The sequence below is a fragment of the Thalassophryne amazonica genome, chromosome 17 (assembly GCF_902500255.1).
Source record: "Thalassophryne amazonica chromosome 17, fThaAma1.1, whole genome shotgun sequence".
In the NCBI taxonomy this organism is placed as follows: Eukaryota; Metazoa; Chordata; class Actinopteri; order Batrachoidiformes; family Batrachoididae; genus Thalassophryne; species Thalassophryne amazonica.
The window spans coordinates 10,538,483-10,564,108 of NC_047119.1; the positions used below are offsets into that span (position 1 = coordinate 10,538,483).

A 25,626-nucleotide genomic window follows, 5' to 3' on the forward strand; every position below is an offset into this window, starting at 1 on the left:
TTTGTCCATCCTGGAGGGAAAAGGGGCCCAGCCCTGAACAGTCCACTGTCCACAGTCAACGTCAGAGCTGCAGAAAGTAAGGGCGGGGGGAGACCAGGGTGTGAGGCTTAAGTGTTGTTCTTCTTCAGGAGGTTTTTATCACAGCGGCCTTGAAGTGCAGCTGTGTTTTGGGAAGCTGAATGAATATCCAGATTCCACAGTCTGAAACAGAGTGGCTTTCAATACATCTGAATATAGGAGAGGAGATGTGGTCATTACTGAAGATCAAAGCGGTTTTCCAGTGCAGCCATCCTCCCAGAGATGGTTTCCAATGTGCGGTTAACACCCGCCGACTGAGCTGACACTGCCCTTCCAATTGAATCAATCATGTGGGGCAGCCTGGACGGGCCAATTATTGCCGCTTCCACCTTCTTAATTTTCCGGTAAACCAGCACTATGCTCGCTCCACACAGCAGAAAGCCGGTCACCACTGAGCCAAATATGTACACATCTTCGACGTCCTCCACAGACAGCGTGTAAAGGCACATGACCTGCCATTTCCTCCAACTGTCCATCACATAGCCCATCACATGCGTCCCAGCAGGACAGGTCGGGTCCTCCGCCCCCGAGTGTCTTGTTGAAAAAATAGTGTTAATTGCGTTCAGAGACAACTTTAACAGATCCATTTTTGCCGAAGGAGAGGATTCGGTTAGGGTTGGAGTAGGGTTAGTAATATTGAGTTAAAAATTCCCCGTCGCGAAAATTTGCCTCATTTCGTCCTGGGAGCGTGAAAAAAAAGGAGACTGGGCTGCTATTTGCATATGAAGGGCGCATGATTCAAGTCCACTAATTGACGCAGAGTCTACCGCTACGAGTACTATACCACTGATAACTTTAGAGAAGATACCAAAATGATAGTCTCTCTTTTAGACTTGTAGCATCTGCCCCGTGGAAAACATGACTTACTTGCTTAGGGAGAAACGTGTCTGGAATAAGGATCGGACCTCTGGATGCTTAATACTTGACATTTGGTCGACCACAAGCGCAACTCAAGTCCACCGCTTGTACTTCTCAGTGGTTTTCAAAGATGGGATAAACTTTACTCCTTCCATGCAATCCTTTGCGGGCATCTTGAATCGCTCCGAGTCCGACACAGGCCATAGCTATTCCGCGGAAAATAAAATAAAAAAGCCAGTAACTTTTTACTCTTAGATGGAGGGAAAAGTTCAGTGCAGGCTTCGCCTCCTTCAGCCATGATGAAGGGCTAGCTAACGTTAGCTACCTGTTTGTAAACAGAGACAGATGTGCGCGCAGAGACAGAGGTAACCCGCTCGTACCGTAGGGATGGTATAATGGAAACTTTTAGTGGTTTTGATGCTGTGGCTTTTTCATACCGTGGGATACCATGAAACCGGTTACCGGCTCATGTCTAATAAGAACAGTAAAGCGTGATATTTTGTGCTTGCACATGCACAGGACGAGTTTTACATTTAACATTTGGAAACAGGCATTAGCGTTTTTTTTGTTAGAAACTTAGACTGACAATAAGACATATTTCCTATATCTTGTTTTCTGTGACGTCATTACCACCTGCTGGCTACAGAGTACATGTGGTACTGTCCAGATTTTGGTGCAGTACTTTTCCTGAGGAAAACCCGAGTTCTTACTAAAATTAGTTTTGCTTCTTTTTAATTTTTGGATAAAGTGAAGAAACTGCTTTAGCTGTAACAGCTGCTTTGGTGGTGGTGGTGGTGGTGGATGTGTGTGCATGTGTGTGTGTTTAAACAGGACAATTTAGTTGAAATTAAACATCTCTTTTTCATCGGTTTCCATGCCAGTGCAGGCAGTGCTGTGAGAATTCAGGTCAGCTCAAAAGATCTGCTCTGGAATCGGGTCTAATAATGTTTGTTGTAGTTCAGATTGACCAGCACTTTGCTTAACAGCAATGTTATTTAGCATCTGGAAAGGATTGGTGGCTCATCTTTCTCCTTATAGTCTTTTTATTGCATGTATGAAATTTATTTATCTTTAGTAACTGCTAGGTTTCCTCTTTTTTCTCAGTGTGAAACTTTGCCATTTCCTGAATACCGAAAAATATTTAGCTTCACAGTTTTATTTGCTTTTCTAGTACTTCCACAACCGTACATGGGTCACAGTGAGTGGGATTGTGTCCTGGAACAACAAGCAGGGTGGGGCAGGTTCATCTTAAGAAGGGATCCCCCGCTTATTCCATCCTGCAGCATCAATGTCAGAAGTCAGCGGTCGTAGATAGTAAAATAAATAAATCCAGTGCAGGAGTTGTTAGTCTGTAGTACAGCAGCCGGAGCAAATTACTTAAACATTTGTTGTTTCTTTTTAAGACCTTGTTACTGTTTTGCTTTTGCGATTTACAGACACGTGTAATTTACATACAGTTCACCAACATCAACTTGAGTACTTACATGAAATAACTTCATTCACTTTCAGTAGATCAAGAGCCAAATTGTTGATGTTCCACTGAGCTTTTGTTGCCAGATTCTTTAACACACTGTTTTGCATTGAAGTTATTTTAGTATTACATGAAACAAGGGCTAATTTTTTTTCAGTATGTGAAGCTGTGTTGACAATATTGTGATAAAGCGCTGCATTATGTGCATGCATGTCCTCTATTGCTGTGTAGGTGCATTACAACAACGTTGCATAGAGAAGTGCGTCACATACCATGGATCTGTACTGCATCAAAAATTCTAATCTGTTGACTTTTCACCATGCTGATATCTGCCAACAGTTCGATACATCCTTGTTAAATGCATCCTTTTATTAGCTCCTGCCACACAACACATTGTAGGAGCTATAGAATTGAGATCTGTCCATTTGTCAGGTTGCCATTCTGTTATTAAATTCTCATTAACTTTACTCTTCCCATTTGGCTACATATTCAAGTGTGATGTGGTAATATAGTATAGGATAGGGGGTGGTCTGTAGTTTTGCATCTCATTTTTCTTTTAGCCCTTTGCCTTCAAATTGACTTTGCTTTGGGATATTGAGGAAAACAGGTGGTATGTTGACTCAAGGTCTGTGGGTTCACATCTGAATTCAATACAGTTCAAAATATTTTTACATCACCAAATCACAACATAAGTCACTCTAAGGCGCTTCACACAAATAACATCTAACCTTACTCACCCCATCAGCAAAACCTTGGGTCAACCGTGGTAAGGAAAACCTTCCTCAGACGATTTTTCATTAAGAAACCTCAAGCAGACCAGACTCAGTGGGGTGACCATCTGCTTTGTTCATACTGACGCTGGCAAAATTACAAGTAAAACAAAACACAGCAAAGAGTTGTCAGAAATGCGAAGACAGAAATGTGGCAGCTAAGTAACAATACACATGCAGATTCCACCAGTCACAGCAACCGATGACTCATAAGACATCCAAATGGTGAAGAGCAGAGTCCCAGCAAGAAGGTCACAACTTATGAGGCAGCAATCAATGTCAGGTCAGACACAGAAGGAATAACCCCAGACCCTGTCTACACAATGGTTACAACAAACAAAAATTGGTTACAAATGGTTACAAACAAAAATTCTAATGTGTTCACCAGAAAAAGTGAAAAAAATGTGGAATATTTTCCTGATGCACTGTACAGACACATTATGTATTTTTGTTTTTTTTACATTTCACTCTGAATGATTCATAATTTATTAATTCACTCTGTCTTGTAGCAGGATTTCTTGTTGATGAATTTTCCATTTTAATAATGTTGCCTCCGGTTTTTTCCCCTATGTGATAATAACAAAAGACCCATGATCTCAGAGTGACTCATCATGTCATGATGCACTTTAACGTCTTTGCTATTCGTTCTTTTTTCTTTATCAACATTAAGTAGGTTTCATTCAAAGCAGAGTTTATATGTTTAACAGCACTGACGAGTGCCCCCTAAATTTAATCCCCTCTCATGTAATCCCGCCTTTTTTGTCGTTTCTGCTCCTTTCATCCTCCCTCCCTCTGTTTTTCCACTCTCTCACGCTGCTCCACTCACATCCCACTTATTCCACCTTACGCCTGATGGAGCATTCATCCTGACAGCTGTAGGCAGTCGTGGCCTTGGATTTTGTGTGCGTGCACTGGGGCGACATCACTTCCTTCCCTGCGCTCTGGTATTCTCGCTTCTTCCACATAATCAGGAATTACTCATAATAATCAGTGTCTCCATTATTGTACGGGAAACGGTCAGACGGGGTTCCCAACCTGGGGACAGTCTTGGTGATTACAACTTGGATAAGAAGAAATTCCTGGAGATCTTCTTTATGCTAACCATCGCTGAGCTGGAGAGACCAGTTGGATGGACAGCTTCTGGATTTGGATATTACATATTTCAGATTTCACACTGAGACAACAGGATAAAATGTTGCCCCTGCAAAAACAGGTAATCTGCCTCGTATGTGTGCGTAACAAAGACGGGGATTTACGTGCATGACTGGCTGCAGTAGTGTGCTGATTGTTGTCTGTTTTGCTCTACTGATTGACCCTGTGTAGAACCCTTAGAAATTCAGTCAGGAATGTTTGACCGCGTTTGTCGTAAAGGTAATGGAACTCCTTGATTACAAACAAGGATAAAATACGTAAAAGCTAAAGGTACACACAACAGGGATTAGCAAAAAAATGGATGAGTTTTGCTTGTTTATTTCATTTAGATGCTTAGTTATCTAGTTTCGTGATGTTGTTGTTTTCGTTTCGTGATGTCGTTGTTTTCCTGAGTGGATTTGTGTTGGGTGATTGCTCAGTGAAACTGATTTAGAGTGCAGACTGGGAGGTCCCACCCACTCATGCCAGTGTATTGTTTTCCCTTGAACACGTCAACCAAAAAAAAAAGAGAGAAATAAATAAAACATCTTATGCAAGATGACACTGCTATATGTGTGATGAACTACTCATAGTAACAACTGCCTCAAAGCAATTAGTGTGCAGGCTAAGGTATAACTCAGAGACTATTCATTGCTGCAACCACTTCCTGTGCCTTTGATATGAAAATGATTGAGAGCAGAGAAGTTTTGTCATACACGTTTCCTGTGAGAATCAAGGCGATCTCATCCTGCCGGTGCATCTGCTTTTAAAGGGAAAAAAAATAGATGTTAATTTGATTCTAGGAGACTCCAGACATGGTAGAGGAGAGGATGGGGGACTGTTGGAGCTCCACCAAGGTCATTTTTAAAATTTTACCTACATTTGTGTTTTGGAAATGTTTTGCGGTAGCAATGCAGTCAACAGTAAACACAAGTGTTCTGTGATATCTCTGATGAAAGTGTTTGTGTGATATAATAGATGGTCACTGTATAGTCTGCATTTCTAAGAGTAATGATACACATTTGTACAAATTTCAAAGAGTTAATTTAACTCAGTCTTAATAACTGATAGGGGTGTAACGATACACAAAAATCATGGTTCGATACGTACCTCGGTTTTGAGGTCACGGTTCAGTTCATTTTCAGTACAGTATGGGAACAAAATGCAAAACCTAAATTTTCTTGTTGTTTAAACCAACAATTTATTGTAACATTATACAAACAGGCAAATAAAATAATTGCAAAGTGCGGCCTGGTAATAAGTTAAATAAAATGCTCTCAAACAACAAATATGTCAATTGATTTCCTGAAAGCTGCGCTCCTCATGTGGTGTGAATTCACACACACACACACACACACACACACACACACACACACACACACACACACACACACACACACACACACACACACACACACACACACACACACACACACACACACACACACACAGTGTAAATATTAGGTCTTACCTGTGCGTTTTAGTGAAAAGTGGCTCTGCTGCACTATGCACCATCAGATCAGTTAGCGGATCAGCCGCTGGTGTGCGCAAATAGTTGTAGCAACAGGTGTACGAGGCGTTGGAGGCAGCTACGATTTTACACGTATTACATACGATTCCTGCTTCATGCGCACTTCATGCGCAATTCCATCACATTTGTACTATGTGTGAAGGGGCCCAAAGGCACTACATGTGTGTGTGTGTGTTATTTTTTATGTTTATGTTTCAATAGTCTTTTTGCTTAACGAGTCCCTTATCGGTCCTTCAGAGCAGCCATTGTTTTTGAGGGTCTTTGTCGGGAAAGTGATAATTTCTCTACATTCATTGCAGACCTTGCAGTGGGTCTGTAATCAACCGCTTCTGCAGAGCGACTGCACTTTGAAGCGTGAACCAATGAAGCAGTGGTTCGGTCTGCTGGATCGTTGGACTTTATCTTAATTTTTCCCCACTAAAACCCTAAAGAGCATATGCCTGTGAGTAATATATACCCTTTTATGTTAAACTGACCTGTTATGGTCTTCTGAAACAGTTGATAGATGTATTTTACACGTTAGCATGTCTATGGCATTTTCATTGTTAAAATTAGCATTAGCTGTTGGCATTTCAGCACGTTTGTGTGCATTTGTTTTCTGTATAATGATTAATGGCTCAGCGCTTGTTGTCATAAAAGAGTCAAATGTATTAAAAATTACAATATTTTTTAAATTTATATATTAATAATAATAATAGCAACAACAACAGCAATAATAGTAATAATAACTCTTCAGAAGTGGCAAGTCCGCTTCTTAACTCCTCTCAAAGCCATTAAAATATGTCAATCCTGGCTGTGAGTCACTTTTGTGCAGATTAAAGTCGCTAAATGGGATCTTGTCTTGTGGCAGTCAAGAAACGAGAATCGTCGGCTGTTCCATTGGCACATCTCCAAACGCTGCGGCTCTCTGTCAAGACAGAGTCCGGTTGGAATTAATACCTTCAAAACGAATTGCCACTTTAAATAAAATGACACCTCTTTCCAAACACTGTAATGCAGAAAATAAACTACAATAGACTAAAACATTTTTTTCTTCTCAAAATGAGATGTCCTGCATTCTTTATGAATTAAACTGATGCTGATGTGAAGCACAACTAGCTGCAAGAGTTCAACTCAGATGTATGGAAAGACATTCATGCCAATAATGTCTGAAAGGAAATGCTTTTGACAAAAACTTCAGATTTTGTTTATTTCTATTTATATTCAGAGAACAAGGAGCCACCATTTAGGTTCATCGTTTAAGGATGCAGTGACCAATTTCATATTTATTTACTTTAAGACTCAATAAAATGTTCTTGACATAGAAAACCTTTAAATCCTACTTTTAGTACACAGAAATTCACAAGCGGTATTGATAAGGGAATTGATAAGGAATCGGATCGATAATGGTATCGATAGCGATAAAATCTTATCAATACCCATCCCTAACCACGTTCCATGCTCCCGCAGGATCTCGCGCATATTGAAACGTATATTGTCAATGTGTGGAGCGTGTGTTTGGCCGTTTCCGTCAACGATCTTCGGCAATGTTTGTCAGCATCTTTAAATGCGTGGGAAGCTGCAGGAAATGAAGACGAACAAGACTCAAATCTAACAGAACGCTTTGAAATTCGAATTGAAATATGTTTAAACTAGGGCTGCAACAAACGATTATTTGGATCATCGATGAATCTGATGGGGTTTCGACACGATTAATCGATTAATTGGATTAGCGGGTAATTTTTTAAAAATATGCCAGGGAAACAATTTTTCTATCCTTCCATCACTTTATTTAACAACAGAACATTATCTGAAAACTTAAAATACTTGAAAATCAACAAATAGTCAAATGTCCCTTGGCTGTTTGAAATATAAAGTAATAAAGAATAAAATAGTTTATAATAAAGAACAAAAATAATTATTTCAAATGACATTGCTCTATCAAAGTGCTGAGTTGCCATAAAACAACATTGAAACATATAAATGTTATAAAATATATGGTGAAAAAGAGGTATTTTTGTTGCTGCAAATGAGCAATTAGCATAACCAGTTAACCATAAAACCTAAATCAAAAACTGTAGCCTGACTCATTATATGTGCAACATTCTCTGTATAACTTGTAAACTATGTGGTCATTTCACAATGACACATGTGACTCATGTCTCTTTCTCTAAAATTGTATTGTAGCATTATTAGTTATTATTACTATTATTATTGTTGCTATTATTATTAATATATAAATAAAAATAAATTAAAAAATATAATTTGTAATACATTTGACTCTTTTACGACAACAAACGCTGAGCCATTAATTATTATACAGAAAACAAATGCACAAACATGCTGAAATGCCAGCAGCTTAATGCTAACTTTAACATTGAAAACGCCATAGACATGCTAACATGTTAGCATTGGCGTTAGCATAAAATACATCTATCAACTGTTTCAGAAGACCATAACAGGTCAGTTTAACATCAAAAGGTAAATATTCCTTACAGACATATGCTCTTTAGGGTTTTAGTGGGGAAACATTAAGATAAAGCGAAATAAAACAAAACCAACGAAGCAGCAGCTCGAAGAACGCCTTCATTGGTTCAAAATTCAAAGCAAAGCTCGGTTGATTATATGGAAGAAACGAAACATTTGTGGTAAAACAAAGTTATTTAGCAACTAATCGATGACTAAATTAGTTGACAACTATTTTAATAATCTATTTTAATTGATTAAATCAATTAGTTGTTTCAGCTCTAGTTTAAACTACATCCACCCAAACCCGGACAACAACCAGGAAAGAGTTTTGCTAAAGGAATGGGAAAAAGAAGCTTAGTGATGATGAGTTAAGGGAGAGAGACAGGCTATAAGAAAGAAACAAGAGGAAGAGAGGTTTTGTCCTGAACTGGCCACAGAAATGGCCATGGCTTGGTCATGACCAAGAGAAGAATGAGGTTTTCTGCCAAATCTGCAGGGCCTATCCATCGTATGCTGACAAGTAAGTAAAGTATATGCTTGGTCCTGGGAGACCCTGGCTGTTTTGACTCTAGTTTAAAAGTCGAACCAGCTTTGACTTTGTGGAAACCCCACGGTGACAACATTAGCAAAGGAGCCAAGCATTTTTGTTTTTTCAATTTTTAGATCTATAACTCCAATCCAGGCAAGGCATACTTTTTAGTTTTGATTTGGACCTACATCTGTATTCTACATTTCTGATTGTGAGTTTGCCAACTCTGAGGGTTGCTAAAAATGCCCTCTAAAATTTATGGGAGTCACTTTATTTTTTACACTTGAGAATGCCCTCTGATAAATTCTATTTTTTTTAACTTCATGGTCCATAGACTATTTTATGTTTTTCTGGATTGGTTTATATTATATAGGCAGTTTTATTTGCAGGATTTCAAGGTGGAATATCATGAACTCTTGCACGCAAAACCATGGGCCAGTGTTCCTACACTGTGGGCCACTAACTTCTAAATTCTACTGGCCCTGTGGGCCAGTGGGGCAAATTGGTTTATGTCAAGCCCTGTTTTTTCTTAGTGCTATTTTTTATTCCCCCAGGAATTTCAGTAACCTCACTCTGCAAGAAAGTTGGCATTTGTAGTTGGAAACATTGTTTTTGGCGACAGCTTCTCAAAACCAAACCATTCTCTGAGTAGTTCAGTCAAGAGGTTTCTCACGTGACAAAACATCAGCGTTTTTCTTTCACTTTTCTTCACAGCATTTATTGTTACAGTCAGAATTTCAGTGTCATGCGACAGTTTGAAGAATTTTGCTTTTTTGTCTGAATGATATAAAATGTCAGCTATGTCAAAATATATCATGAATATTATGAAGTTTGGATTTGCTGTGGTCAAATATGCTCTCGTGGGGCAGAACCTTATTCTACACTGTAAATTCTGACATGTTGAATTTACTTCAGAAAAATTGTGGAACCGCCTCAAGTTCCTCAGGTAAACTTAGAAATAAAGCACAAATTGATTCATCCACGTATTTTCAGTTAATGTGGGTTTAATTTCAAAATTTATTTGGTGAGGACAATTTTTCCATTTTTTTCAAGTAAGCTCAAGATGTTAAAATGCACAGTTTCTATGCACCAAAAACTGCTGGAAAAAAAACAACTCAGCAGTCCTGATTTCTGTTGAGGTCAGCTACAGTATGTCATTTAAATTTGTTATATCATGTGGTATAATGAAAAAGTTTTACATTTTTGCAGAGAGCATTGCTGATGTCACATTTACAAATATAAACACAAAATTCTCTGATTGAGACCAACACATTTGAGTGACCGAACTCAGGTTGAGACAATTAATGTATTAATTGTCGATCCATAACAGATGGGTTGTTGGTGATGTTCAATAATCATCTGTAAATTTGTGTGGACGTACACTGATTATCTGTACTGCAGTAATGCTGGGACTATTAATAACAACAACAAAAAAATGACTGTTAGCATGAGCAATAATACGTTTACCTCCCAGTTTGGTTCAGGAGTACTAGTGTTGAGTCTAAATCCTACAGTGATCACGTGGGAGTGTTGTCATTCTTCATGACTGGAATCCACTTTTTTACTGTTTTGTAATTTCTTGGGAATGATACATCATTTCGGTTTGAGTGATTTAAACACAGAGAGGGAACAATTACACACATAATGCTTCATCACCATCATGCTACAAGTTAGTCCACGCCCATCGACTTGTGACATCAGTACAAATTCTCGATCATGCTTCTTTTTTTCCATAACACCCACGTGATTTTATTTATACACTGTACTGGAACCGATACAGCAAGAACCTAGAGAACTGAGAAAAGAGAGGATGACAGTCCACAAACTGTGACAGCAAATCACCCCATCTAAATGAGACCCCCCCCTTGCAAGTTGTAAAGTTTTTCAATTTTACTGGCTCTAACACCCCCCCGCCCAAAGTTCCCAAATTTGGTTAAAATGTCTAAATTAATAACATGTATGTAGTAGGCACATAAAATTTACTTTAACACACATCTATAGGGTGTCCCCCAAAAAATATACATTTAAAACACTCGGTTTGACCCTTAAATGCTACAAACTTAATCACTTATGTTTCTTTTTTACTTGCAGAGACCCTGAAGTTTATGTTGATGCCAAGCATCGATGCATTGAAGGAAAACATCTGCCGAGAAATCCAAAACATTCCTCAGGAGACTTTCTCCAAAGCGTTTGCAGGCCGTAATTGGCCAACGCGGGGCCTACATTGAACATGTTGTCTAAGAGACTGACAAAATGCAGGGCCAATATTGACATTGGTATGAAAAACGTCAACCTTTCAGCTTTCTATCCAGCCATAAATTTATTTCCTAGACATATGCTTTGACCATTTTCTTTGCTGATAAAATGTTGCATATTTTTTTGGGACACCCGATATATGTGCATATTCACTGCAAAGTCTATCAGCTCTGACTGAATGATCATTCCCCCACCAAGGTAAAATGGAAATCTTTGGAGCCGCCACTGAATAATACATGAGTTATTGAAATGAACAGCTTAGATGAACAGAGCTTGATTGAAAATATTTGTACAAAGAAAACTTGACTTTTCCACTTTTCAGCCTTTTTGCAGCAACAAGGATAATGGTGTTTGATATTTTGGAATTTATCTTTACCGGGTGTAAACACAATCTGAGTGTGTGTGAATTTTTCTTTCCTTTTTAGACTGTTTTCAGTCATCATTTATTTTGTAATCATTGCATTATTGACAGCTTTTTTTGTCAATAATGCCATCATGATGAAGAAGGAGCTGAGCCAGAAGCTGAGGCTCTTAATGTACCAGTTGATTTACACTCCTCACCTCACCTCTGGTAATGAGCTTTGTGTAATGACTGAAGGAATAAGATCGTGGATACAAACAACAGAAATGAGATTCTTTTATCGGGTATCTGGGTTTACACTCCTGAACAGAGTGAGCAGCTTGACTATCTGTGAGAGACTCAGAGTAGATCCACTGCTTCTTCACATCGAAAGGAGCCAGTTGGGGTGGTTTGGGCACCTGGTGAGGATGCTCTCTGGTCGTCTCCTTAGGGAGGTCTTTCAGGCACATCCAACCATGAGGAGGCCCCGGGGAAGACCCAGGACATGCTGGAGAGATTATATTTCCCAGCTGACTTGGGAATGCCATGGGTTCCCTTGGGAAGAGCTTCAGGAATTGGCTGAGGATAGGGAAGTGTGGGTTGAGCTGCTTACTCTGCTGTCACCTTGTCTCGGACCCGGATTATTGACAGTTTTTACTCTACAGTATGCAGTGTCTTCAATTTGATTTTGTTTTTCACTGTGCTCACCTTAAATTCCTCACTCATTATGACTTGTTTCTCTTTTGCAGGATCAGTTTGACAACTTGGAGAAGCACACACAGTGGGGGATTGAATTTGTGGAGAGGTACACCAAATTTGTGAAAGAGCGATCAGAAATCGAAATCAACTATGCAAAACAAATTAGGTGAGTGCACAAGATGACGTTTAAATCATGTTTTTGCACCACGCCACGAGCTGTAAATAGGTGATTAGATGTCATCATCACTGACAGGTGTCCTTGACTCAGAAGGCCCATGGCAAATCTGACCTCCGACCTTCCTCTAGTAGAGGCAGGAACTGAAAAGATGCTTCCTGTGGATATAGCAGTAGATTAAACCATCAGTCGTTGTTGACCCGAAAAACTGTTTTTGTTGTTAGCTTGTGCTTCAGGCAGCAGGAAGTCAGTTCGTGGGGGTTGAGGTGGAGCCTGCTTTTCCATAGAGACCATGTAACAGCATTATCAACCCCAGGTCTGACCCAGATTTTTTTTTTCTCTTCTTAATTTTCCACCAGCCATGTGTCTGCCCTGCCTCCTTCAGTTCTCTGCATATGCTGTTATGGTGCAGTCTGTGCTTTTCAAAGTCAGAGACGGTAGTAGCATGTGCAGCTGAGCGGTTTGCTGATCCATCTTCTAATGTCTTCTAAAGTGGATGGCAACACAGTTGGGGATTCTAACCAAATCCACAATCCCCATCTTTGGGGGGGTGCAAGATGGCTAATACACTAATTATCAACCCCAGCCCCCCAGTGTCATGGTTTTGAACCAATACCATTCCAGTATTCACATAGCAACCTGACAGATCAGCTGCAGATTAAACCGCTTTTCTTTAGAGGGAAATCAGCTTTAGTTTTGAGATAATAGCACAAGATGTCTGTGTTTTTTTGTTGCTTTATTTGCACACATCTACTATCCACATCCTTACATTCAAGTCCTGTATAGGCCAAGTAGCCCATTGGTGCCGATGTTTATCCCCAGATCCTGTAGCATGATGTGGGTGAGAGTCTGTGACGTCTCCTGAATGGGACACCAGTCCATCACAGGTTACTTCCCTAGTCAAGGCTAGTATCCATGTACAGCTTGGGTGGACTGGGGCATTGCTAATGAAGTCTCCTGTCCAAGGGCATAAACAGGCAGTAGACAGAGAATGGAATCTAGGTCTGCATATTGGTAGCACAACTCCTATCCCACTGAGCTACCTGCTCTGCAATAACAACAGTATCAAACAGAATGAAAATGGATTCAGTTCAATTCAGTTTGTTAAAATAGTGCCAAATCATAAAATTGTGGCCTGGAGGGCGCCACTGCATATGAATTAGGTCCAGACCTGGGGTGAGCAACATCTTTTAAATCACCTACTGAGGTGACTTGTGTCAAGGAAACTCTACATGCCCACCTCTGGTCTAGACCTTACCCACCCAGGTAACAAGCACACATATGAAGAAATCTCAGGCAGATCAGACTCAGTGGGGTGACCATATGGCCAGTCATATGGCCATGCAGTGATGGAAGTATTGCATTTAAACAAACATATATACTTCACTGTCTTCAATAAAGGTTACACTGTAGTTGAAAACACAGCAGTGAGGTATAGATTGGCATCCAATTGAAGCTGATTGTGAACAACTCATTGACTGATATGGCATCAATAAAAAAAATTGAGGCATGAGATTTCCCATAGCTCACCCCATCCCAGATATAACACCAATGTTTCACGAAGATGCCTCATCATCTAGCAGTGTGAAGCCATGAGTTCAAAAGTTCTAGTGTACACTCTCGATGGACAGGTCATACACGAGTCCATCATGAGTTTCTCCGGTGCCAATTCAAAACCACTGATTACAGTGCCCAACTTAGATCTGATCGTCCTGTTCAGTTACACCACAACAATATTTATTTTTCTTTACTACTCAGGATCTGTCTACACTATGTTTGATTAAGGAATAGACTCATCTCGCCATGGTAGGTTCTCAACTATTGAATCAAAGCATCCCAGATGGTGTGGATGTCACTTTGCCGTCAACAAACTGGATTTTTTATGCCGTCAGAATGTTGTTAGTGAGGAAATTAAACGATTTATGAAGGGGCCAAATTGTGGTACCCTGCCTCATGCCCTGTGACTGCTGGGATACGCTCCAGCCTCCGCAACCCGATCTTGGATAAGCGGTTGAAGATGTGTGTGTGTGTGTGTGTGTGTGTGTGTGTGTGTGTGTGTGTGTGTGTGTGTGTGTGTGTGTGTGTGTTTTCAACACATTCAACACAAGAAGATTTTAATATTTGATGAAAACATCCAACACTCAAGAACCTTCCTTTATAAGGAATCCTTTATAAATGATTGTTGTCTTTGACTCACTATTTACTGCTTAGTCCTTTAATCCACCAGCATACTTTAGGAGACTTACAGTAAGACAAAGAGCCACCAGAACTGGGAGGTGAACGCACATGATAGTCTTGCAGATTCAGTGCCAGCAGAGGTTGCACAATAGCATCGACTTGTATTTTCCAAGTGACTCCGAGCATCAGAAACACTACAACTACATGGAGCCAGGGGTGACTGCAGGGACGTTTTATGACTTTATTCCCACGTTAAACAGTCCTGAGTGTCATGGCGGGCGGCTGCCCGACCCCAGGAGCGGGTGGACCCACAATACAAACTCCCAAACCAGGGTTGAGGTACAAGTCGTCATGTTTATTTCGGGCAGAGGTTCGGTGCACAGGTTGTCAGAAAACGGAGCAGAGGCACAAGCAGGGTGAGGCAAAAACGCACTCATCTCCAGGCAGGGGTCTGAGGCACGGGCAAACACTGGCATATAGGCTGAGGCAAAAAGGCCGTCAAAAAAACACAGAGCAAGGAACTGGTACACGGCAAGACTAATCAGGACAGAGAACAACAAAGCATGTAGACAAATTAGGAACAGGTGGCGTTAACAAGATGCACGTGAGAGGAAGGATCCAGAAAGGGGGCGTGGCTAATGAACAAAGATACTATGTGTGCAAGACAGTGAGGGAAGAGAGTACAAAGTGGAGTGGAGAAAAGTCAAAGATATGTGAACAGGTGCACAGAGCGTGAGAGAAGGGAAATACAAAGCAGACAGAATTAAAGTGAGAGACAGGGACACATGACAGGTGCAGAGAGAACATAATCAGATGTAAGTGAGGGATGAAGACATGAAGGCAGGTGCAGGGTGTGGAGTGAAACAGAACGCAGAGGGGCATGAGGAGAACCAGGGAACTATGAACAGAACATACCATGGCTGTAAGCAGACTAGACATGAGAACTGATCGGAAACAAATACAAGAGCAGAACTAGACTAGGAAAACAAGGTGATGAATGAACTATAAGAAGAAAACAAACTACAAGAAAAACAGAAAGCAAAACCCCAGTATAAGCATAATAGATAACACAATGAGAAAATACATGGATGATAAACTAATGATCAATAATGCAAACATAACCTGACAGAACAAAACTAGAACGGAACTGGATAATGGCAACAGAATAACAAGAAACAAAGTAACAAGAAAAACATAACTAAATAAATCCCAAAGAAAACAGATATTAATAAATCAAAGCCGAAGCAGACCAGAAACAAGGGCTCAGCGCCCTGACCCTGCCAAATCCCTGACACTGTGCGCTTCTTATGTTTTTTTTTTCCTGGGGACTTCAGCCTACCATGTTTAGCCGAATATTTTGGATTATCAAAGCTCGGGTCGCCACAGCAAATCCAAGACGGATCTGCAGGTTGATTTGGCACACGTTTTACACCGGATTCCCTTCCTGACACAACTCCACATCACATGGAGCACGGGCAAGGGTGGCTTTTAACTAGGAACCTTCTGCACTGGAATCAAGCGCACTATCCACTTGAAGGGCAGCTGAGTATCAATGTTAAAACTATAAATACTTAGTTTCAGACATGTCACATCAGTTAGTGTGAAAAAGTGCAAAGCTAAAACCACATCGCTACATTCAACACCAGATCAGTATCTGAGGTTTACCACATACATTTGTGTGCTTTATTTAACATGTAAAAATATACCTATAAAGTCACTAATGGCTTGTGTGACTCAGAAAGAAAACCTGCATCAGTGTGATAATGTTTTGTTGCTGTGCATAATTCTAAACAGAAAATGCAGCAATTTAAGGTATAACAACAAATTGTAGCGGATTATAACAATATCCTATATTATCTTGCTTTGGGTTAACTGTACTTAGTTTATGCTTGAGGGTAAAGACATGGTAGTACGTCTCATATATGAGGTCTATTAGAAAAGTATCCGACCTTATTATTTTTTTCAAAAACCATATGGATTTGAATCACGTGTGATTACATCAGACATGCTTGAACCCTCGTGGGCATGCAAGTGTTTTTTCACGCCTGTCGGTTACGTCATTCACCTGTGGGCAGTCTTTGAGTGAGGAGTGGCCCACCCTCTCGTCGATTTTTTCATTGTTTAGGAATGGCTCAGAGACTGCTGCTTTGTTTGATCAAAATTTTTTCAAAACTGTAAGGCACAACTGATTGGACACCATTCGATAAATTCAGCTGGTTTTCGGTAAAAATTTTAACGGCTGATGAGAGATTTTGGTCTGGTAGTGTCGCCGTAAGGATGGCCCACGGCGCCTGACGGCGATCTGTGCTTCGAGGCGGCAGCGTCTGGCTGTTTCAAGTTGAAAACTTCCACATTTCAGGCTCTGTTGATCCAGTAAGTCGTCAGAGAACAGAGAACTTTCAGAAGAAGTCGGCATGAGGACTTTATTCGGACATTCCATTGTTAACGGACATTTTGTAATGAAAGAACGTGCGGGCAGAGTCGCATGTCAGGCGGATCCGACCGCGGGGGGTCGCGACAGGAAAAACACCTCCGTTGGAAACCTTAACGGGCAAGTTGGAACATGCCCAAGCTGTTAAACAATTTCTCAGTTACTTGTTGAAAGCCATCAAAAGCCGCCTGAATTTTACAAATGGTTTTCAACACGGAGGTGTTCTTTCTGTCGCGGCGCACACAGATTTGCCGAGTCGTCACGGAAACGACTCAGCGAATTTGTGCGCACGTCTTTCATTAAAAAATGTCCTTAAACAGTGGAATGTCCGCATAAAGTCCTCATGCCGGCCTCTTCTGAATCTTCTCTGTTCTCTCACGACGTCCTGGGTGAATTAAGCCTTAAATTAGGATGTTTTCAGGTCGAAACAGGCCGACGACGATGCCTGGAAGCGCTGCACGACGTCCTGCTCCGTGGGAAGTCCTTACACCGACAGAAACACCCCATAATCTCTCATCAGCCGTTAAACTTTTCACCGAAAACCAGCTTAATTTCTCGAATAGTGTCCACTCGGATATTCCTCACAGGTCCAGAAAAAATGTTGATAAAGCAACGCGCGCCGTCTCGAGCAGCGTGTGAAACAAAGGAATTCAGCCGAGAGGGCGGGACCACATCTCACTCAAGGCCTGCCCACAGGGAAATGACGTCACCGACACGCGTGAAAAAACTCACGCATGCGCACGAGGGTTCAAGCATGATTGGTGTAATCGCACATCATTCAAATCCATATAGTTAAAAAAAAAAAATAAAAGGGTCGGTTTATTATCTAATAGACCTCGTACATGGAAAGTTCAGCCAGCCAATGGATTACTCAGTGTTCTGCAGCGTAATGTACGGTGGCCAAGAGAGGTCACAACACTTCCAAATTACAATAACACTTGCAAATGCAGAAAACACAAACACACCCTCTCCCCAAAAAACAATAACAATAACAAACAAACACCTGCACCACACACACACACACACACACACAATGGAATACTAACAAAGCAATACGTGGTTTCTGCCTGGAAGACTTTTGCTGACTTCAACTCCTCAATGCCTTGTGAATTTAATAATAAAATATGAATATATAGCCAACTTAAGAGTAAAGTAATCTTAATCCCCCATGCAGACCAGGTAGCAATAAAGAGTGGAGCACCGTGGTGCGTTGCACGATCCGTCACTAAAACTGCTTAAGTTTTGCAAGCTTCTTTTTTAAAAAAAAATTAGCAAGATGCTTTTTTAGTGCAAATATATGGTGTTAAATTGATGCAAGTGCTTGTGCTTTCTACATTTGCTTGTGTCGTTTTCATACAGAAGTGTTGCGGCCTCTTTCGGCCACCGTATTAATGATTTGATGAGTCCACATTCCTACGTTTTGTTCACGAAATCAAAACCACGAATGTTCAAGACTGATAATAATTTTGCTCTTAGCGTGGACGATGAACGTTCTTTCTCTGCAGCTGTGGAACCACTGATTGCGTCCAGCCAAAAGTTCTGGAACCCGCAATAACAATATGGCTGATTAAGCGATGTTGTGATTAATCACAGCTTAGGGAGACGTGAGATATTGATAATACAGATGATAATGATATGTTGGGAGTCTTCACCAAAAAAAAACAAACAAAAAAAAATGTTTCATCTGGAGTCCCAAAAGTTTTCTTTATATTCTTACAATCACACTTATTTTTTAATGATGAGCCTTTACTGTCATGCATGCTAACCACTAATCCAAGAGTAATCCTCTTGCACGCTGTCTGTGCAAACACGCATAGTACCTCAGTCCTGTCCAGTGCACTGCATTGCAAAATAACGCGTCCTCCTCCCCCAAACTCCAGTATGTTAATCCATTGTACATTATGACTACAGTTTTGTTAGCAAGAGACTGATAGAGAAGGTGGAATAAAACCATCCTTTATGTACATGTCGTGTAACCTCATCATTCTGTACGTTCTATACTATATGTCTGCAGACAGAAACCCATGTGGTATTGTAATTCATGCAGACACAAACACATGCACCTGGTAGCATTGAATCACCCCACATCAATTCTATCTGCTACCCTAATTTTGACACAGTTCAGAATGATAGTGAGGTGAGCTGGCAAACGCAGTCTGACATGTGACATCTGGCTGTGAGTGAATGAATGAGTGGAAACTAGGACTATAATTAGAAATGGGGTGAGAAGGACGAGGCAGAAAAGGGACAGAGGGAGCAATAGACACACAAATCTGCCTAGCAACAATGCAAACACCTCTAGGGAGGGGGAGGGGGAGTGAGCTGAATGCACTGCAGACACGTGTGTCTGTGTGCGAACACATGCACTATTGATTTTAAAAGGAATCAAGTGTGCACATTTACGACCTGTTAGCGCTTTAATTTCCAGTTCATAGAGTAGGATGTTTTTACAAGGACACATGTTTTGCCCCAAATTTGATGCAGTGTGTTGCTAATAAGCAGCAAAACAACTTGAAATAAGTGATTATTGCTCACTCTGCATGTTTCATTGCATTCTGATTGGATTTGTACTATCTTAGAAATTTTTGACAGTCTGTAAAGACGTTTATAGATTTATACTTGCAGACAGTCCTGTTCCAGTGTTATTGGCACCCCTGAATGATAAATGCAGATTTTCAGCTATGTCCATAAACAAATACAAATGAACCAATGTTGTGTAATCATAATATTCAACTACAGTACTGTGCAAACCTCTGCCAACACTAGTTTCCAATTCCACACATTTTTACCTTGGAAAAGATTTTCAAGGTCAAAGTCCTGTTAGAAGTGGCTTTTCATAAGATAAAATATAATACAAAAAATATAGATCAAAAGGGCTTTTCCATGTTAAAAAGAATCAAATATCTGTAATATGGATCAGATGCACATCAAACTTAGTCTGATTCATCGAGAGTGTGCCAGTTTGCACCTCATTGTCACAAGTGAGAGTAACTGAGGCACTTTGAATTGAGATACAATGCAAAATATACATCAAATAGGCTTTTCAAAATTAAATTCAAATGCCCACAAAATCCACAATCCGGATCAGATCTGGATCAGACGTGGTCAGGCGATAGTGAGTGCCAGTCTGCATCTCACTTTCAAATATGAGAGTGATTGAGTCATGTTTGGTTAAGATATAATGTAAAATATACATTAAAGTCGGGTTTCAATGTTAAATTTAAATGGCCACAAAATCTGTAATCTGGATCAGATCCGAATCAAACTCTGTCAGGCTATAAAGGATACCATCCTACATAACACTGTCAAATATGAAAGAAATGTGATCTTTTTTGACAGAGTTATGAAATTTGAAAAATTCATTCAATATTAAAGATAGGGATTTTTCCAATTTTCCAAGATTTTTCCTGACGTTACCCTTTGACCTTGAAATTGAATCACATCTTGCCTATCTGGATATGAATCTGCAGTAAAATTTTCATAACAATATATGAAAAATTGTGGGCTCCAGGCTGTTCAGAAACAGACAAACAAAGAAACAGGGACAATTTATTACCTTTGTTGGCGGAAGTAATAAAATGTCCACAGTTATTGAGCAACAACAACAAAATGCTGTCCGATTGCAGACACAAGGCAAAAGAAGGGAAGTTCATTCATGTTTCAGATTGAATGCACCTTTTGCTCATCATGGATGGATTTCCAAGTCGCTGAGTATGTCTGCGAGTTAGTTTATTTATCTGAATCATTAAGACATACAAACAGTACAGTGCTGTATGGTAAATCTGTCTGTAGGCAGTTCTCAAAAACTAAGAGACCATAGAGATAGATGACGAGTGAGGGAAGTCACCAAGACAATGTTGACTACTCTGAAGGTGTTATAGGCTCATGTGGATATGACTGGAAAACCTGGGCGTTGTGTAACTTTTATTTGTTTCATCACCATTTATACTGTTTCATAGAGAAGGATTTTAACAAGAAAAATTATGAAATCTAGGCTTAAGTCTCCCATGTGCCTGATGGAAAACTACCTGAAATTTCACATCATCTTCAAAAAAATTGTTTCTACTCCATTCTATCACAAAACTATATAAACTGACAAATATTGCACATTGTCCAGTTTCTCCAATCACAGCCCAGCACAGAAGCCTACAACTCCTTCAGAGTTGTGATGGGTGGCTTCCCTCACAAGCAGTTTTCAAAAACTGAGTGACTGCCCACTCCAGACACGATGCGCAGCTGCTGGCACTGTGTTCCCGCGTGCATGAACCGTCGCACCGTCCCACGTGCATGAACCGTCGCACCGACTTCGTGCATGCGATGTTTTGTGGTGCGCTCATACGAGCTCTACCGCTGTAAGTCGCCCTGAGTTGTACATATTCGCACTATGTGTGAAGGGGCCCTAACTTTGGATACCACTTGGACCACTTGGTTTGGGAACCTTCCTTTGTCCCTAAGATCAAAATTAAACTATCTTGTTCTTACAGCAATGAAAATCATTGGTCTGAAACAGTATAACAATCCTCAGTCAATTTTTGATCAGTGCGTGATGAAGCAAGCGGACAGAATTCTTTCTGATCCCTCCCATGTTCTGCACACGCAATACGAGTTGCTACCATACGGGTCGGCGTTTCAGAGTCCCCTATTGCAGACTGAATAGATATAGGAACTCTTTTGTTCCTATATCAATCATAGCCCTTAACAAATATCATAATAAACACCACTAACAATCAGGCACATTAGGAGGTTTTAGTATTTGTATGTTTTTTATTTATTTATTTTTATTCTTTATTTACTTATTTATTTTTATTTATTATGAACTGTTTATGTCTTGTTCTGTATCTTTGTATGGGTCATGATTTTTGAGAAGTCCAAGACAAATTTCCCCATGGGGACATTAAAAGTATCTATCTATCTATCTATCTATCTATCTATCTATCTATCTATCTATCTATCTATCTATCTATCTATCTATCTATCTATCTATCTATCTATCTATCTATCTATCTATCTATCTATCTATCTATCTATCTATCTATCTATCTATCTATCTATCTATCTATCTATCTATCTATCTATCTATCTATCTATCTGTCTGTCTGTCTGTCTGTCTGTCTGTCTGTCTGTCTGTCTGTCTGTCTGTCTGTCTGTCTGTCTGTCTGTCTGTCTGTCTGTCTGTCAGACTAAATATACAAAAAAATTACTGGCACCAAAAAAAAGTTACTTGCACAACCAAAAGTCAGTCTTATATCAACCTTAAAACTCTTCCTCTGATGTGTCAGACTCTTCCTCTCTGGGGAGAGTTTGAGGGGAGAGCAGCGGCAGCAGACAGTTTTTTTTCACATGCGTGCGCAAATAATTGTCCGTGAAGATAATTTTATTAACTACACTGATGTATAATAAAACAAATGGTGACTGGTTTATAACACAATGATGACAGAGTTTGAGGGGACAGAGAGCGAGAAACCGCAGCGGCGACGTTTGTCAGCTTTCCACAACAGATAGAGCATAGCAACTCGCTCCGTGTGTTTGAGTCATAAAACGCAGGGAAGACGAAGACAACACACTGGAAATTGTTTTTTTCCTTATTTATTCCTTTATTAGTTCATTCTTCTGGTGCTTATAGTTGATAAAACTTGGATAGTTACTTGCACCAGTGCTAGTGCAGTATAAAATTATCTGCACCGCTTGAATAATACATGCACAAACTAGCACATGCACGTACTAATTCAACCCCTGAATATTCTGAATGTACCGAATAAGTTAATTTCATATTTTTCTGAACGTATTAAAAATAATTTACTTCTATTTTTGGTGGGGATGGGTGGGGCATAGCAGTAATTTTCAGCAGGACTGTCCATGGGAAAAAATAAAACTAACTGCATTCAGACTGAAAGATTTCTTTGAGGAACATGAATAATCTGAATACAAACCCATGTGGCCTAAATTTTCTGCCTGGAGGAATTGTTCTTGTCTGTGTCCACATACACCTGAGTGCTGCACAGTGACAAACACCCATGTGGTTGCTGGCTTAGACCATACAGGATAATGGAAGATAGAAGAATCATAGCTTCCATAGAAACCTTTCATCACACCCATGCAGCATAATCCTCTAATCTGCTGTCCATAAAATGCTTAGTGTATAAAAAATTAAAAATGTTTGTATTTTCTGATGGAGATGATGACTTTGACTTTTTGAAAACAGTTTTTTGTTTGTTTTATGTACCAAGAATAAGACAAAATTGACTCTTGCACAGAGTTAGCTTTAACCTAGCTTCTGTTTTTAGAATTTGTGGGGTTCATCTTTTCACTCAGAACCAAAATGAATTTAATTAGGCACATTATTGGTTTAGAATACAACCACAAACACCGTCACAGGCTAACTGGCTATATAACATACGTGTGATGGCATGGAGCAAGCTGAAAACACTCCTCGTATCCCGCTTTTTGTCATCACTGAACAGGCGAAAATGTTATTAGTCGTGTCTGGTAGCATGGAGAGGATCCCCAGAGAGGTCAACCTGCACATTTTTACCTCAGTACTGTCTCCTGGAGCCCGACCGGGCTTGTCCGGGTGGCGACGGTAGAAGTCGGCCAGGAGGGCCGGGTCCAGGATGAAGCTCCTCTTCACCCAGGAGCGTTCTTCAGGGCCGTACCCCTCCCAGTCCACCAGATATTGAAAGCCCCGACCCATCCGTCGGACGTCCAACAGCCGGCGCACTGTCCAAGCCGGCTCGCCATCGATGATCCGGGCAGGAGGTGGCGCCGGACTGGGTATACAGAGGGGCGAGGTGTGATGGGGCTTGATTTTTGACACATGGAATACTGGATGGATCCGCAGTGAGGCTGGAAGCCGAAGCCTCACTGCGGCGGGATTGATGACCTTGAGAATCTTAAACGGACCTATGTACCTGTCTTGCAGTTTTGGGGAGGCCACTTGCAGTGGAATGTCCTTGGTGGACAACCACACTTCCTGCCCGGGGCGATACGTAGGGGCCGGGGTCCGCCGCCGGTCTGCATGGGTCTTCGCCCTCATCCGGGCCCTCAACAAAGCAGAACGGGCGGCACGCCACACCCGACGGCACTTCCGCAGGTGGGCCTGGACCGAGGGCACACCGACCTCTCCCTCAACCACCGGGAATAATGGGGGCTGATACCCCAAACACACCTCAAAGGGGGAGAGGCCGGTGGCTGATGACACTTGACTGTTGTGGGCGTACTCGATCCAGGCCAGATGAGTACTCCAGGCCGCCGGGTGCGCGGCTGTCACACAACGTAGCGTTTGCTCCATTTCTTGATTGGCCCGCTCTGCTTGCCCGTTGGTCTGGAGGTGATACCCGGATGAGAGACTGACCGTGGCCCCCAGTTCCCGGCAAAAGCTCCTCCAGACATGCGAGGAGAACTGGGGACCGCGATCGGAGACGATGTCTGATGGTATTCCATGCAGGCGGACGACGTGGTGGACCAGGAGGTCCGCTGTCTCCTGGGCCGTTGGGAGCTTCGGGAGGGCCACGAAGTGGGTCGCCTTGGAGAATCGGTCCACTATCGTGAGGATGACGGTGTTTCCCTGGGACGGCGGGAGGCCCATGACAAAATTCAGGCCGATGTGGGACCAGGGGCGATGAGGCACGGGCAGCGGCTGTAGCAGTCCCGGAGCCTTGCGATGGTCGGCCTTGCCCCTGGCACAGGTGGTACAGGCCTGGATATAGTCCCGGACGTCGGCCTCCAGGGACGCCCACCAGAAGCCTGCCGGACAACTGCCACGGTTCTTCGCACCCCTGGATGACAGGAGAGCTTAGAGCCGTGACAGAAGTCCAGGACTGCAGCCCTTGCCTCTGGTGGGATGTAAAGTCTGTTATTTGGTCCAGTCCCGGGGTCCGGGCTTCGTGCCAGGGCCTCCCGGACGGTTCTCTCTACGTCCCAGGTGAGGGTGGCCACGATAGTGGACTCCGGGATGATGGGTTCCGGTGGATCCGACAACTCCGTTTTGACCTCGTCTTCGTGTACCCGGGACAAGGCATCCGATTTCTGGTTCTTGGTCCCGGGCCGGTAGGTGATGCGGAAGTCAAAACGGCCGAAGAACAGTGACCAGCGGGCTTGCCTGGGATTCAGCCGCTTGGCGGTCCTGATATACTCCAGGTTCCGGTGGTCAGTGAAAACCGTGAATGGCACGGACGTTCCCTCCAACAGATGTCTCCACTCTTCAAGAGCCTCTTTCACCGCAAGGAGTTCTCGATTGCCGACGTCATAGTTCCGTTCAGCCGGGGTCAACCTGCGGGAAAAATAGGCACACGGGTGAAGGACCTTATCGGTCTTCCCACTCTGGGACAGCACAGCTCCTATCCCTGAGTCCGAGGCGTCCACTTCAACCACTAACTGGCGACTAGGATCGGGCTGCACCAGAACGGGTGCAGACGAGAAGCGCCGTTTCAACTCCTTGAACGCGGCACCGCAACGATCCGACCAGGTGAAGGGGACTTTTGGTGAGGTCAGGGCTGTCAGGGGGCTAACAACCTGACTGTAGCCCTTAATGAACCTCCTGTAGAAATTCGCAAAGCCGAGGAACTGTTGCAGCTTCCTACGGCTTGTGGGTTGGGGCCAGTCTCTCACCGCTGCAACCTTGGTCGGATCAGGAGCGACGGAGTTGGGGGAGATGATGAACCCCAGGAAGGACAAAGAGGTGCGGTGGAACTCACACTTCTCGCCCTTAACAAACAGCCGGTTCTCCAATAAC

At 41.8% G+C, this 25,626-nt stretch overlaps 1 protein-coding gene across 1 annotated transcript in view; it reads left to right on the forward strand.

Moving 5' to 3' along the window:
* The first annotated feature begins 4,077 nt into the window (after positions 1 to 4,077).
* Positions 4,078 to 25,626, forward strand: part of LOC117529995 (formin-binding protein 1-like) — a 161,800-nt gene continuing 140,251 nt past the window's right edge. The window contains exons 1-2 of the mRNA XM_034192918.1: positions 4,078 to 4,390; positions 12,162 to 12,277. Coding sequence (XP_034048809.1) covers positions 4,307 to 4,390; positions 12,162 to 12,277 — 200 coding nt within the window. The 5' untranslated portion in view covers positions 4,078 to 4,306. The remainder of the gene's footprint in view (positions 4,391 to 12,161; positions 12,278 to 25,626) is intronic.